Here is a 13,562-nt window from a genome sequence, read left to right on the forward strand (position 1 = left end):
GATAGACCGGGGGACCTGATTGGGCAAAAATGTGCCTTAGGACTGACTGAATCTCATCTGGTTGATAAATCCAGACACCTTTCACCAGAGATAAATAAATAAAAGCAGAAGAGTATTTCTTTTCCTTGGATTATCTTTGGGTGAAAAATATGCAAGGCTGTTGCACCACAATAATTGTATTACTGGCAAACTGTGATTGCATCATATACATCATTCTTATGTTGTGCAACTTCAGGTCTGATTGGAAAGAAATGATGGGACAATATTCTTAAAAGGATTCTGCTTTGCTTGGTTTCATCATTGTGCATGCCCACAGGCTCAGAATTAGTGATGATCAATATTTGGGGATAACACATTTTTATTGCATTTTATTATGTAATCATAATTAATCATTAAGAATGTCTGTAGAATTTAAAAAAAAAAAACTCGTATAACAGCGAACAGACAACACAGTATCTCACTAATCTTTATTTTGAATCATTATGTGTTTGGAGACAAATCAGTTTGACACACCTAAACTACTGCTGGGTGTGAATTTAATTAGACTTAATCTGACCTCATGCCACTTCGAAAGGAAACCAAACGCTGGGCAACTTTCATCTTCCTCCGATTGATTATAGCTCGCGCAGAGATATGGAAAAGCCTACTGCACTGCTCCCTATCATTGGCTCCATTAAAAAAAAATTCATCCTAATGGAAAGGGATCCTTTTCAATGAACCAGATACAGTCCAGCCGTGATGTGCCATTGTGAAACTTGGCACAGCTGTCTGCGAGCATAGGCCAATCCAAGTATTTGACCCTATATCTTCTGAACCTGAATTTGTTTGGGGTGACAGATGTATTATGGCTAATAGCTTGTTTTAGTCATTCCAGGTCTAAAAATCACAGTTATTGCTTATCACTGTTGTGCACTAGGCCTGTTTGTTGCTTATATTTGGAGTCTTTTGGGACCATTTAGATCATTAAAAGAAAAGATATGGCACTTTTTTCAGCTCTGATTGATTCAATGATTTGAGGAAACGCTCGGTATTTAAATAAATCCGTGCTTAAACGTGACTCAAGTGTTAAATCCAGTTTAGTAGATTTAATATTTGTTTCCCGTATCCTGGCCGCTTCCCTTTTCACTAGTGGAACTGACAGACTGTACCATTTGCGGACAGGGTATGCTTGTATTTTTCAAGCTATTTTCCTGCGCTATAAGAATTAATTTGGAAGATATCACACCACGTTGAAGGAGTAATTACTCGAATAATTGGGTGTAATTTCGATTAATTATCTGTAATTTCTATTCAGGAATATCCCGACATACATTTCAACCCAAAGGTACCCCTTCGGCATCGACTGTTGCCATGTTCCCACTTTCATGGGTGTGGTGATTAGCTTGCTTGGAGAAAAATTTGACAAATCTGGCCACAGCAACACAAGCACAGGAGTCGGAAAACCTCTGAAATTTGTTCAAAACGACATTCTTTGCGTTTTTCCCCCCTCACAGCTGGGACAATGATCATCGCGTGACGCGGACATTAAAGAACGGCCAAGACGATAGGAGGGAAGAAAAAGGCGTTTTTCAGGTAAGGACGTGATGTCTCGATTGTCTTGGAACGCCGTGCTTGATGCCTGCTTTTTGGACGCGATACTTTCATTTTGTCATAAAGCAAAACAAAGCGGGTTTTAACTACTCGTGTGTACGTATGTTTCTTGGCGAATTGACGATCGTCTATTACCTTCTAGGCGGCCCGATTCTTGCCTGTCAAATGACACTCTTGTGGAACTAAAACTCAACAGTAGACACATACCGATCATTTTGTGCTACTGACACATACCAGATTTTCTTTTCTACTACCTTAACACCTCGCGTCTCTTTTCTTATCCATATCTGTTCAATATACCGCCGAGGCCGCCTTCATCCGTAAAAACGGCCACTGCTAGCGTGGCTGAGATTTTTCCTTTTCTGTCATTGCAAAAAAAAAAAAAAAATGTATTGCACGCATTATTAACTTCTAATGACCAATTGTGATAGATGCATTAGTACAGAAAGATCCTTTAATCGAATGCTGTTCATGGTTCCCTTGATCAGCAGTTTTCAAATGTTTGACTAGTTGCTCAATGGAGAAATTAAATAACTGCTCCGAGGGCGCAGTTTATCGTTTTGAAATGTTTTGCTATTCTGAACAAGTGGGTTGTGGACAACCGGCAAAAAAAAAAAAAAAAAAGCATGTGTAGGGGTGCTTGAGTTACAAGTTGAATTTGTTCCGTGACCTCGCTCAGGTGCAAAACACTGTTCAAATCATTGTTCCCCATTGAAATGAATAGAAACGCCATTAATTCGTTCTAGCCACACATGAACTCTTTCAGTGCCTGCCATTAAAAAAAAAAAAGAGACCCTACTGAGTGCCAGTCATTTTAGAGCTTTCTGATTGACCTTTCCTGATAAATTTTCCAGAGAAAATAGTTTTATAACAATATGTAAACACTTTTCAAGACTCTCAGAAAATAGTCTTATAACTAAATCTAAACACAAACTACTAAATGAAAGATTAGACTCTGTTTTCCATCATCAAATGTTTATACATCATTAATTTATTTTTAGCACAAAAATCTATTTGTCGTGTCATATTTATGCATTTAACAAACTTTACAGACTATCTGCAGGCTATTTTGTTGTAGTGGTAAATAGTGTGTTTGCCTTCCAGCACATATACACACATTACATCACTTCTACTTAGAAAATTAAATTATCTCTCATCTTTTATCTCTTTTGTGACACACCTTGTAGTAGATTAAACATGTCAAATGCTTTGATCAATTACTAGCTGCTTGCATCGATCAAATTCCCAAGGGTTTAACCAGTTCATAAGCTTCCGCACGCCATTATACTTAGTTGCCGTCTGCTGATTGTTATTTGTTTTTTGTCACTTTCCCTGCTTAATGATGAAATAAGACCTGGTGAAGTCTTCTCCGCCCTTTTCCAACCCTGACACAGATGACAATTTTCATCACCAGAAGAGCTTTTAGGCGCACAACTTTTAAATAGTCTTTAGAAGTAAATATTCACATTTTCACTATATTTGTGCTAAATACTTCTGCAGTAAATGTAGACACTGTGCGTATTGTGAACTCGTGCCAGCATCAACAAATTTCATCGTTACCTGTTTGTCCTGGGTATCAACAGCAGAACTCGCAGTTCATTAAAGTTCTCTCCCTGAAATGCCGCAGCCAGGTAACTAGCTACAATCTTCAGTTTTTTTTCCCATCACATTTCAGATCCAGAATTTCCACATTGTGCGTATGCCGGCTGCTGTGGATTTGCACGCTGTTCCAATCATAAAATAGGTATGTGTCCCACGCATGTCCTTTGTCTTTGCATCCCTGCCAATCAATGCTCTGCCTGCATGTGCATTGATAATCCAAATGGCAATCATGTTGTTGGATGACAATAATGACAGCATAAATTGATCAACCTGCTTCATTTAAGACATTTATGCTGCTATTGGTGGGGGGGGGGAAATAATTACTGCAAACAAACTTCCTCTTCATGATCAAATATTTTACAAAAGTAATAAATCAAGTCACTGTTAATCTTTACTTCATGTGACACTATCATATTCCATTTGTTTTTAAGACGATTCATCAGCATGCATGGTCTTGTAGTACCTCAAATTAAATAAAGAACATGAAATGAAATTAAAACAAATGGCTAAATAGATACACTTTCTATTTCAATTAAATATACAGTGGATTTAAGCAATATAGAAGGTGTGTTGACTTTACGTGCCAAAAAGTATACAAGCATATGAGAACTGGGAACCCGCCTTACCGGAATATTTACTGTCTGGTAGCACACCAAGCATTTCTTTCATTCTCTGGCTGTCTGGACTAGTCACAAATAAGTTATTTGAACATATCTGTATACATCTGATTTATTTGAACTCGTGTCACCAGTTTTTCCTGACTCATCCTTTGCTACTAAGGAGTTGGGCCAGACACAAAGACCCTGATGTTGGTGCTGAGGAAAAGAATCGCTCCCGAAATCCAATCTTGATATGAATAATATAACAAACGCTGTAAAGCAGTTATGTTAGACTTCTTTGGGGAACTATTGTAAAGAGTTTATTTGAACTTGACTACCTGTTTAAAACAGTAAGCGCTTCTGCTCTAGCAGTCGGCGTGCAACAATTGTCGTCTACCGCACCTACTATTTTCGGGAAAGCAAATAACAGGTGGTGCCACTAGGTGGCCGTAATTACCTTTTACGTAATTACCTCTTCCACAGTGCCTTTGAAACCCTGAGTTCAACTGCCTCTTTGCCGTGTTTCTGCTCTGCATAAATACTCTGGGTATGCGGTAGGTTTCAACCAGTGTAACTTTCGGCTGCTTCCCTCTTCTCCCTTGCTGTCAGTTGAGGTAGATGCGACGTGTCTTGGTAGGATCACATCTGTGCACTACTTTCGGCATTTTTAGATGATGGCTTAAATTGCGCTCCTTATTGTTCAAAGCTAGGGAGGTTATGACCTATCCCCGCTTCAAATTTTGGCCGAACCTTATCCCATGACCTGCCTGGCGAGTCTTCAGGTTTTTCATGATTCTGTGGTTCACTTTTGTTCCCGAACAAACCACTGAGACATTCATGTCATGAGATTCCAAGAAAAGTGTTTAAAGTGATAGCTGGTTTAAAGTGCGATGAGCCGGGTTTTCTCCAAGAAGAAGAATGAACGGTCATCCAAAAGCCTTTTGCAGGCGCCGGAATGAGCACAAAAAACGTTTATCAGGAAGAAATACACCGTTGGCTCAAAATCGAAACGGGTTCATGAACTTTGGTTCTCTGAACTCTTTCAGGTAGGCCTACACCACTCCCCCTACCACTTAAGACCATTATAGTCTTTATTTACATTATTTCTTACCGTAGTATCCATATTATAGGTCTGTTTCTTGTGAGTCACGAATGAATTATCTTATTTGTACAAGTGCATTTCAACGAAGCTTCCAAAGAACTGTGTGCACATTACAGCCATTGTGTTTATTTAAATATTAGTCTTAGTGAGTGCTTGGCTGGGTGGACTGACGCTCGCCAGTGGCCACACCATCATGGGGCAGAGAAGGCCTTTTCGTTCTGTCAAGCAGCAAGAACTGTTCCATCCATCGCCACACCTCTGTGGACTTGTACTATGCTGGTCAAAATTATGCCTAAAATGTTATTTTGTATGACATCTCGGTACATTCATTGAGGGATTGCGCGTCACAGGTTAGCGCTAAGAGCCTCTCTTCAGGGGAGTTGCGTCAGCCAGTGTACCGCGTGACGTCTTTCCTGGACAGCCGAAACCATTTCATTGCTTGGCCACACTGATGCGTCATTACAGCCTGATACCTCTTGAGCTGAGAAAAGCCGCTCATAGTCTCAAAAGAGCAAGTTATGGATCTTCAAATGCATCTTGTGTGACAAAAACTTGGCTCCTCTCAAAACTAACATTTTTAATCCAAAGCAACAAACTCCAACCTCTCTTGACATTTGCTTGATTTTTCTGCAAAGAAGGGAAAGACTGTAATTATTAAATTATAGAAAGAGGAACTGAAAATTTAATCAGAGTTGTCTTGTAGCGGGTGGGGCACTAAGTGCTGCGTGACCCATTTTCGGGCTCCCCAAGGTAAAACCATAAAGATGAGTAGTCTGACACTAGAAATAGTGAAACTAAAAGAAGACAGAGGTCCATCCTGTCCTAATCACAACTATCTGTATTTGGACCAAATCCAGTTGTACACTCCTAATTTAATGGCTCGTCTTCATCCATCAAGTTTCCTGGAAATCATTTAGATAGTCTTTGCAAAGTTCTGCTTCATGATGTAATTAGCCACGGCACAAACAGTATAAGGCCTCATAAATGGAGACAACCAATTCATTTTTCCATCCTTCCTCACAGGCGTCGCACCACCTCTGCTACAACTGTGAGACAGAGACATTTTGCCAGATTTGCGATGTTCAGTTTGATGAAAATGGGCTGAAAAATGCCTACTTTTACAAATTGTGTCAAAGGGCTTACTATGTTGCCGGCAATTTTGGATATGCCAATACAATGCGACAACAAAAACGCTCAGTGTGTGTTAAAGGTCAGTGTGGCACAGATGGCCTTTTTGAACCACGCTGGGGGTGTTTGAAGAGCCAGACCTCCTCTTGCCCTCAGCCGAGCTCCACCCTTTGCTGCTCCCAAAACAGGATACAGTGCATTTGTTTGATGGAAGTATTTGTAACTTCCCATCTGCGTGCTGAATTTGATTACGTTTCACTCTTCTTTTTCTTGCAGGTGTCAACAAGCGAGAGTGTGAGGGTGTGTGTGCGCGCGTGCGTGTGTGTGTGCGAGTGTGTACGCCAGAGTGCGTGCATTCAGTCACGTGCATATTCCTTGCTCGGTCAGCATTTGGCGTGGGCTGTGACCTGAACACATCTGAGGCACGATGAGTGAGCTGGAACAGTTGCGGCAGGAGGCAGATCAGCTACGCAATCAGATCCGGGTAAGACAACATTGTGTCAAGTTGACGCGCGTGCGCGATCATCACACGTGAGCGGCTGTCCGCTCACTGTAAGCTGTGACGCAAAAACACTTTTGGGTGAGACAGTGACGCATGCCACATGTTTGTCCCCCCCACCCCCTTTTTGTAATGTGCCGTGCACGTGTTGCTGTTTAAAATGTAGTTTTTGTTTGTTCACTGCAGGATGCCAGAAAAGCGTGCAGTGACTCTACTTTGTCACAGGTAAGGGGCAGTCTAGGAAAAAAAAAAAAAAAAACACTCATGCTGTATGTTTAGCCAACATATTAATATCAGTAATCATTTTGGTACCTTAAATGTTAGAAAAAATATTGAAAAATGACTTGGGCACTTCTGCTGTGTGTTTGACAATATGACTCTCGGGAGAAAAATGTTTTCTTCTTTTAGTGAACAGAAACACGCGCTACTTCTACTATCCAGTGGTGTGTGTTGTGATATGTGCATGTAACCACTGACACTCTTTCCTGTGTTTTGGCAGATCACAGCTGGTCTGGACTCAGTGGGCCGGATACAGATGCGGACGCGGCGCACTCTCAGGGGGCACCTGGCCAAGATCTATGCAATGCACTGGGGGAGTGACTCCAGGTAATGTAGTTCTTCCTCAGTCTGAGCAAATATTAGCTTTGTGTGTATACACAGTCCATTTGAACTTTAGTATATTGGGTGTGTAATCAAGTTTTGATGTGTATCAGTATTTTCTGTGTTTTAAATCTTTCTCTCTGTCCGTCTGTCTCCTAATGCAATGCACCGGGGCCAGTGACGGCAGTCCCAGGTGTGGGGCTCGATACAGCTGCTACCACCCCTACTTCTACTAATATGACTAATACCATTAGGACTGAATGACACTGGCACCTGCACTTCTACTTATTGTGTATTGGCACGAACTTACCCTCCCATTACGATGATATGGATGATATTTGCAGTGCACACACAGCGGCATCAAATACTGCTTGTTTAATATCACCTTAAAGATGCAGTTTGGGTAGTATTGGAATACTTGGATGATTCAGATGGCTGGTCGCTCTGGCATTAGCTAGAAATAAAGGTCCAAACTGCGTTTTTAACAGTTGCACAAGGATGGTTATTTTTTTTACATATGCATGCAGTCCCTCCAGTGGCTTTCTATTTATGTGATGTGCATTCTGGGGGAATTCCACAACCTTTTTATGAAAGAAAATGTACTAACTATTTTTAACATCACTTGAATGGGTGCGATGACAATTTAACCAGCATGTGCACACCCTCTGTGTGATACAGCAGGGAGTTTATTTTGTACACAGCTACTGACATTTGTGCTTGGTGCCTCCCTGCTTCCTGTCCCTAGAGAGCAGGAAACATGCGGTCGGAGGGTGTTTGCGCATTTGCACTACTTAGGCATCGCTCTGTCTCCTCTCGTTCTCTCCTGGCCATACTCGTTTTCTTTCTCCTTGAGATTTCTCATCTTTGCAGTTTCTTTGTTTTTCCCCTCACACGTCAAGGTTTCCCCCACCTCTCACTTGACAATACATGCTTCCGAATATTACCGTACATGAAGCAGAGCAATACAAGACTGAGCAAGAAGGGAGATTTCATGCCTTCTATTAGTAGATCTTCAGTTTTATCTACACAGAGCACGCACGATGGCTGCCTGTCATCGCTTTGAAAGCACCACAAGCATGCACCGTAGTACAATGTTCCTACGATGCATCCACGCCTTGCCTCATCTTTTTTTCTCGATTCTTTTCCAGGCTTCTCGTCAGTGCCTCGCAAGATGGAAAGCTAATCATCTGGGACAGTTACACCACAAATAAGGTCAGAAAACTCTCCCGTGGCAGTAAACCGTTGTTTGAATCTGGAGCACCCTTAAACTACCTCGAATAGTTTGCGCTTTCAATAACTTCCCGGCGGGTGTTGATATTAAAATTGCGATTGGTATCCGCAGATGCATGCCATCCCACTGCGCTCTTCCTGGGTGATGACGTGCGCCTATGCTCCCTCTGGGAACTATGTGGCCTGTGGTGGCCTGGACAACATCTGCTCCATATACAGCCTGAAGACCCGCGAGGGCAGTGTGCGTGTCACTCGGGAGCTACCGGGTCATACAGGTGGGGTATAAAAATTGCCTTGTGTTAGAAATCAGTCAATCTGATCTGACCTAGGGTCAAAAGAAATTACAGTATCCTGATTTGAGGTCAGTTAGAAACATTTCCTGAATTACTGATATGTTGTCTGATGAGCAAGTCAGTCCACAGAAATGTTAACACTGGGTCTTTGGATTTATTTTGCACATAATTATACACACACAGTGGAGTAATAGCAATGTAATCATGGGTTAGGTAAAATAGTTTCTGTAAGTGATTCGTGAATCTGCCTTCTTTCAGGGTATTTGTCCTGTTGTCGTTTCTTGGATGACAACCAGATACTGACCAGCTCTGGAGATACCACCTGGTGAGTGTGCATCTTCTTTCTAAAGTTCAACTCGCAAATCTACTTTTAATGGAAGGGCGCGCAAAACAGCCAAATATGGTATGCGGTAAACGACTGCCGCTCTGTATTGCATGTTACTAGACAGATTTTCATGAGAGAAATTAAGGCATCAAGGGATTAACCTAAATATATATACTAGTTAAAAGTTAAAACACACAATTGAGAATTGAATTAGAGTTGTTCTAAATATAGTGCATCATTTACTGTTTATACGAAATGTATATACATCCATACTTTACCTATACACTAATGATACCAATAGACAATGTGAAAAAGTGTTTCAATGCAAATGTGTAGTGTGGCTATGACTTCACTACTGTGTTATTTAGGTTAATGATAGACTCGGGCGCTTTGTGTTCTGGTTGTGGGTCATCGATGTAGGAATGAGGCTCCGAGCAAAACGGAGAAACTCTATGTATTATGTACGATCTGTATGCCGTATGTTTAATTTCACCAATTGTTCAGCCCATACAGTGTGATGAGCTGTCACATAAATTAATTGTGAGCGGCACCAAATGTGAAATTCAATTTATAAATATAAATAGTCACCCATTTTATACCTTCTTGAGAAGATTGCTTTAGTCACTGCCCAGTGCCCAATTGTCATCATGAGCACTCCTCTCCCTTCCAGCGCATTGTGGGACATAGAGACAGGCCAGCAGGCCACAACCTTCACCGGCCACACGGGTGATGTGATGAGCTTGTCACTCAGCCCGGACTACAAGACCTTTGTGTCTGGAGCCTGTGACGCCACCTCCAAGCTGTGGGACATTCGTGACGCCATGTGTAGGCAGTCTTTCACTGGCCATGTGTCTGACATCAACGCTGTCACTGTGAGTCACGCACACGCGTTATTGTCGGAAATTCGCAACTTAATGGTTCAGTTACTTCTGATTTAGGTTTAAGATTTCTGAATTATTTATGAAGCTGGCTGTGTTATAGTTGCAATACTTGCTTTACCAAAATGACCAATTCTTTTTCCATTACCCCCTCCGCACCCCCCCCCCCCCCCCAACACTGCAGTTTTTCCCCAATGGCAATGCCTTTGGCACAGGCTCGGACGACGCCACCTGCAGGTTGTTTGACCTGCGTGCCGACCAGGAGCTGATGATGTACAGCCACGACAACATCATCTGCGGCATCACATCCGTGGCGTTCTCCAAGAGCGGCCGCCTGCTGCTGGCCGGCTACGACGACTTCAACTGCAACGTCTGGGACACTCTGAAAGGCGAACGGGCGGGTACGTGAGGCCTTATCATTGGTCGGACCACCAGAATGAACAAATTTGACAAACAGAATAAGGACAATTAATCATGCTTTATATTTATATTAAGCATTTCAAGTTTAGATACTATAAAATGTGCTGCCTAATTATTATGGGCGAAAGGAGTGTAATGCTCTGTGTAATATCACGATGGTGTCACAAGATGGCAGCGAGCGACCAGAAAATGGATGCGTGTCTTCACAATAAGCAACTTGCAAGTGAGGTGCTTCCTGTTTTTGTTCGACTCCCTACTTCCTGTCACGCAGGCGTGCTCGCGGGCCACGACAACAGGGTGAGCTGCTTGGGCGTGACGGAGGACGGCATGGCTGTGGGCACCGGCTCCTGGGACAGTTTCCTCCGGATCTGGAACTAAACGAAGCCAACCTCCTCTGGGCTGTTCTTCATCAGCGCCTGACCACCCCATCACACACACACACACACACGCACACACACACACACACACACACACGCAACGTAACATGACTCATTCAGGAGGGCTGGAGCTGATGGGAGTATACATGGTGTCAGCCCTCTAAATTGTTTATACTTTTTGTTCCCCCTACACAGCAACCTGAACATTTCCAAGCAGTCCAATCAAAAATAGTCAAGGGATGAATGACTAAAACATCTAATTCTATAAGTATGTGTGTAAATTTATATATAAAAAGACAGTATATATGTATAGCATTGTGTGTGTGCGCACATATATGCATCATATATGCATATATATTTTCTACTTTTAATTTCCCAATTTTTTTCCTTAATCATTTTAGGCTTCCGTGTTTGCTTTCTACTTATTCCCATTACGACAGAGCCGTGTGGCAGAAAGACGCACTCCCTAGAAAACACGATAATCAGTTGCAGCGGGCATCACACGTGTCTCTCTGCAAATGTATCGAGGAAGAGGACCTCTGCTCGTCACGCATGTTTAGAAGGAGTTTGCAATTTTGTCGATGGAGAGCTCAAGTGGATCCGAAATTAGGTGTCCAGATTCAGGAACAGGCTTTTCCAAACATTGTCAATATTTAAAATAATTTATTGCCATGACATGAAGGCACAGTATAGTTGGGGTGGGAATTGCCAATAAACCAGCCATAACAGATTTAGTATCTTTTGGTGCACTTGAATAATTGTAAAAAGTACTGCAATCACATTTAAGTTAAGCTACCGTATTTTCCGCACTATAAGGCGCACCTAAAAACCTCAAATTTTCTCAAAAGCCGTCAGTGCGCCTTATAATCAGGTGCGCCTTATATATGGACCAATATTGAGCCCCTACAGCGGGCGTGTCCACAGTCCGGCCCGCGGTAAAAATGTATATATCTTATATGTGGACAAAGTTTTAAAATGGGCCATTCATTGAAGGTGCACCTTATAGTGCGGAAAATAGGGTATATAAGAGTTGACACACGAACCAGAGCTGCAATAGGATGAAAATCTCAATTAACGATAGTTTCAAATAAATTTTATAGAGCAAGGTAAAATGTGACAGCTTTGCTCCCACCCCCTTAAAAAGTACTGCACAAAATAAACACGTAAAAGAATTTACTGTATCGAAACCGAATTAAAAAAAAAAAGTAACACCGCTTTCAGCATTCTTCCTGACAATTCCAACTCAATGCTCAGTTTGAGAAAGCCTGCTCCAGGAAATGGTGCTTTTGTCACTCAAGTCCACACACATCCACAGTTGAGGAAAATAATCCTAGTTAGATTGTGTGTGCGGGGAAAGCTTTCCCTGTGTAACACACAGTGATGTGGACCACCACCACCACCACCAAAGGACTACACTGACTCTTTTTGACTTTTTCAAAGAAAGCAAAGGAAGGAACTGTCCTGGTGTGAACTGCATGGACCTGAAGTCACGGGCCACTCAAAAAAAAAAAAGAAAAAAAAAATAACACTTTCTGTGCTTTGTTTAGTTTTTTCACCCAGAAAAAAACAACAACTTTGTGAACTGTTACTACTGCTAGTGGACAACATGTTGAAGAGAAACCCGAGGAATGCACTCAAACTGCAATTCAACAACTGAGCACATGTGACTCCACTTCCAACAGGGCTGGGCAACCTGGCTAAGGCAACAACCTCAGAGGGACCAAAAAATAAATAAAAAATACAACTCTCAAATGCTTATAATAAACATTATCAAATTTGCTATGACCCTCAGAGGATTATGATAGGAAAGAGGTTCCCCACCCCTGATTTACACAAATGTTCCTCCTTTTTTTTTTTTGCTTCCTTGTGGCTCCTCTACAGCAGGGCTTCTCAACTGGTCTCTGTCTGGTTTTACATGGTTAGTGAAACAACATAGTTGAATGACAACAGGTCACATGTTAGTCAGGTTAGCCATCTTCTGAAAGAGCATTCTGTTGTTCCTATCACTACAGGCTGCTGCTTAGATTAGATCGGAAAAAATAGACTATAATAAGTAAATGATTTTCTGTCCAATTAAATGAAATTGAGTAATTTCCTGCAACCAACCTGATGGCACTTTCATGTCAATCACGACTTGAAAATGCATTTCAAAGTCTTATATCTAAGGAAAGACTAAAGTGAAATGAGGCTACATTTAGAAAACATCAAAATGTCATACTTTAAATGAACTCTTGACTTTGTGTCCCTGTTTTAAAAATAGTTAAAATCCCATGTTATTTATCTTTCCTGTAATTAAAATGTTTCATACCTAATGCACATTTGAATTTAATATCAATATGTTTTATTTTAATTTTTAAGCCACTAGTTGAGAAGCACTTCTGTCTTGTGGGGGGGAAAACAAGAGGAATAATAAACAGAAACCAGATGTTGAGTTGCTAGACCTATCATGTGTCATCTCAGGTGCCTGTGTCCAAACAGACACTCTGCCTTACATCAACTTGCATCGTCACCACAAAACAAAAGTCTTGAATAGAGACACTTGTACTTTTCCACTTGGAGCGCACGGTTATACTTGTGAACACTAAGACGCACTTAATGTCGACAAACACGAGCCTGTGCAGAATCATTCGAGTTCTTCAACTTTTTGGTACAATATTCTGCTCCAAGGTTCAGTCCATAGACATATAAGGATTCTATAGCCACCTTTTTCTTAAAATGAATGCAGTGGTTCTCAAAAGTTTTTTTTTTTTACACTACCACATGAAAAAAAAAAAATACTTTACTAATAGCACCATTATTAACAGAGGTTGTGTTCCTAACAAGAATCATTAAAAGTTAAATACAACTGAGTTGTACTGAGGCAGTGATTGTTGTCTGCCACACTTTGCGGATCGCTGCATTGATTTGAACAGAACATTA

General features: G+C 41.4%; 1 protein-coding gene across 4 annotated transcripts; it reads left to right on the top strand.

The window, feature by feature from the left end:
• Nucleotides 1–1,360: 1,360 nt before the first annotated feature.
• On the top strand, nucleotides 1,361–13,492 carry LOC133166745 (guanine nucleotide-binding protein subunit beta-4). 4 transcript variants are annotated; one of them, XM_061296969.1, is made up of 12 exons: nucleotides 1,361–1,572; nucleotides 3,266–3,334; nucleotides 6,298–6,321; nucleotides 6,409–6,505; nucleotides 6,707–6,745; nucleotides 7,020–7,126; nucleotides 8,269–8,332; nucleotides 8,463–8,625; nucleotides 8,902–8,968; nucleotides 9,639–9,840; nucleotides 10,031–10,247; nucleotides 10,538–13,492. In XM_061296969.1, exons 4-12 carry the CDS (start codon nucleotides 6,449–6,451, stop codon nucleotides 10,642–10,644), a joined length of 1,023 nt encoding a protein of 340 aa, XP_061152953.1. In that variant the 5' UTR covers nucleotides 1,361–1,572; nucleotides 3,266–3,334; nucleotides 6,298–6,321; nucleotides 6,409–6,448; the 3' UTR covers nucleotides 10,645–13,492. The 4 variants fall into 4 exon arrangements, 2 of the variants coding, with proteins under 2 accessions (XP_061152953.1, XP_061152954.1); XR_009717845.1 differs by having other exon boundaries at nucleotides 1,362–1,572; nucleotides 6,298–6,505; nucleotides 10,538–10,911; nucleotides 11,045–13,492; XR_009717846.1 differs by having other exon boundaries at nucleotides 1,362–1,572; nucleotides 6,298–6,505; nucleotides 10,538–10,911; nucleotides 11,084–13,492.
• Nucleotides 13,493–13,562: the final 70 nt, after the last annotated feature.

Source organism: Syngnathus typhle, linkage group LG14, assembly GCF_033458585.1.
Source record: "Syngnathus typhle isolate RoL2023-S1 ecotype Sweden linkage group LG14, RoL_Styp_1.0, whole genome shotgun sequence".
In the NCBI taxonomy this organism is placed as follows: domain Eukaryota; kingdom Metazoa; phylum Chordata; class Actinopteri; order Syngnathiformes; family Syngnathidae; genus Syngnathus; species Syngnathus typhle.

Excerpts from the sequence above, each read along its gene's own strand:
- LOC133166745 (XM_061296969.1), top strand. The coding sequence starts at position 6,449 with ATGAGTGAGCTGGAACAGTTGCGGCAGGAGGCAGATCAGCTACGCAAT. Across the intron at positions 7,127-8,268 it reads CACTGGGGGAGTGACTCCAG|GCTTCTCGTCAGTGCCTCGC; the intron begins GTAATGTAGTTC and ends ATTCTTTTCCAG. Across the intron at positions 9,841-10,030 it reads CTGACATCAACGCTGTCACT|TTTTTCCCCAATGGCAATGC; the intron begins GTGAGTCACGCA and ends CCAACACTGCAG.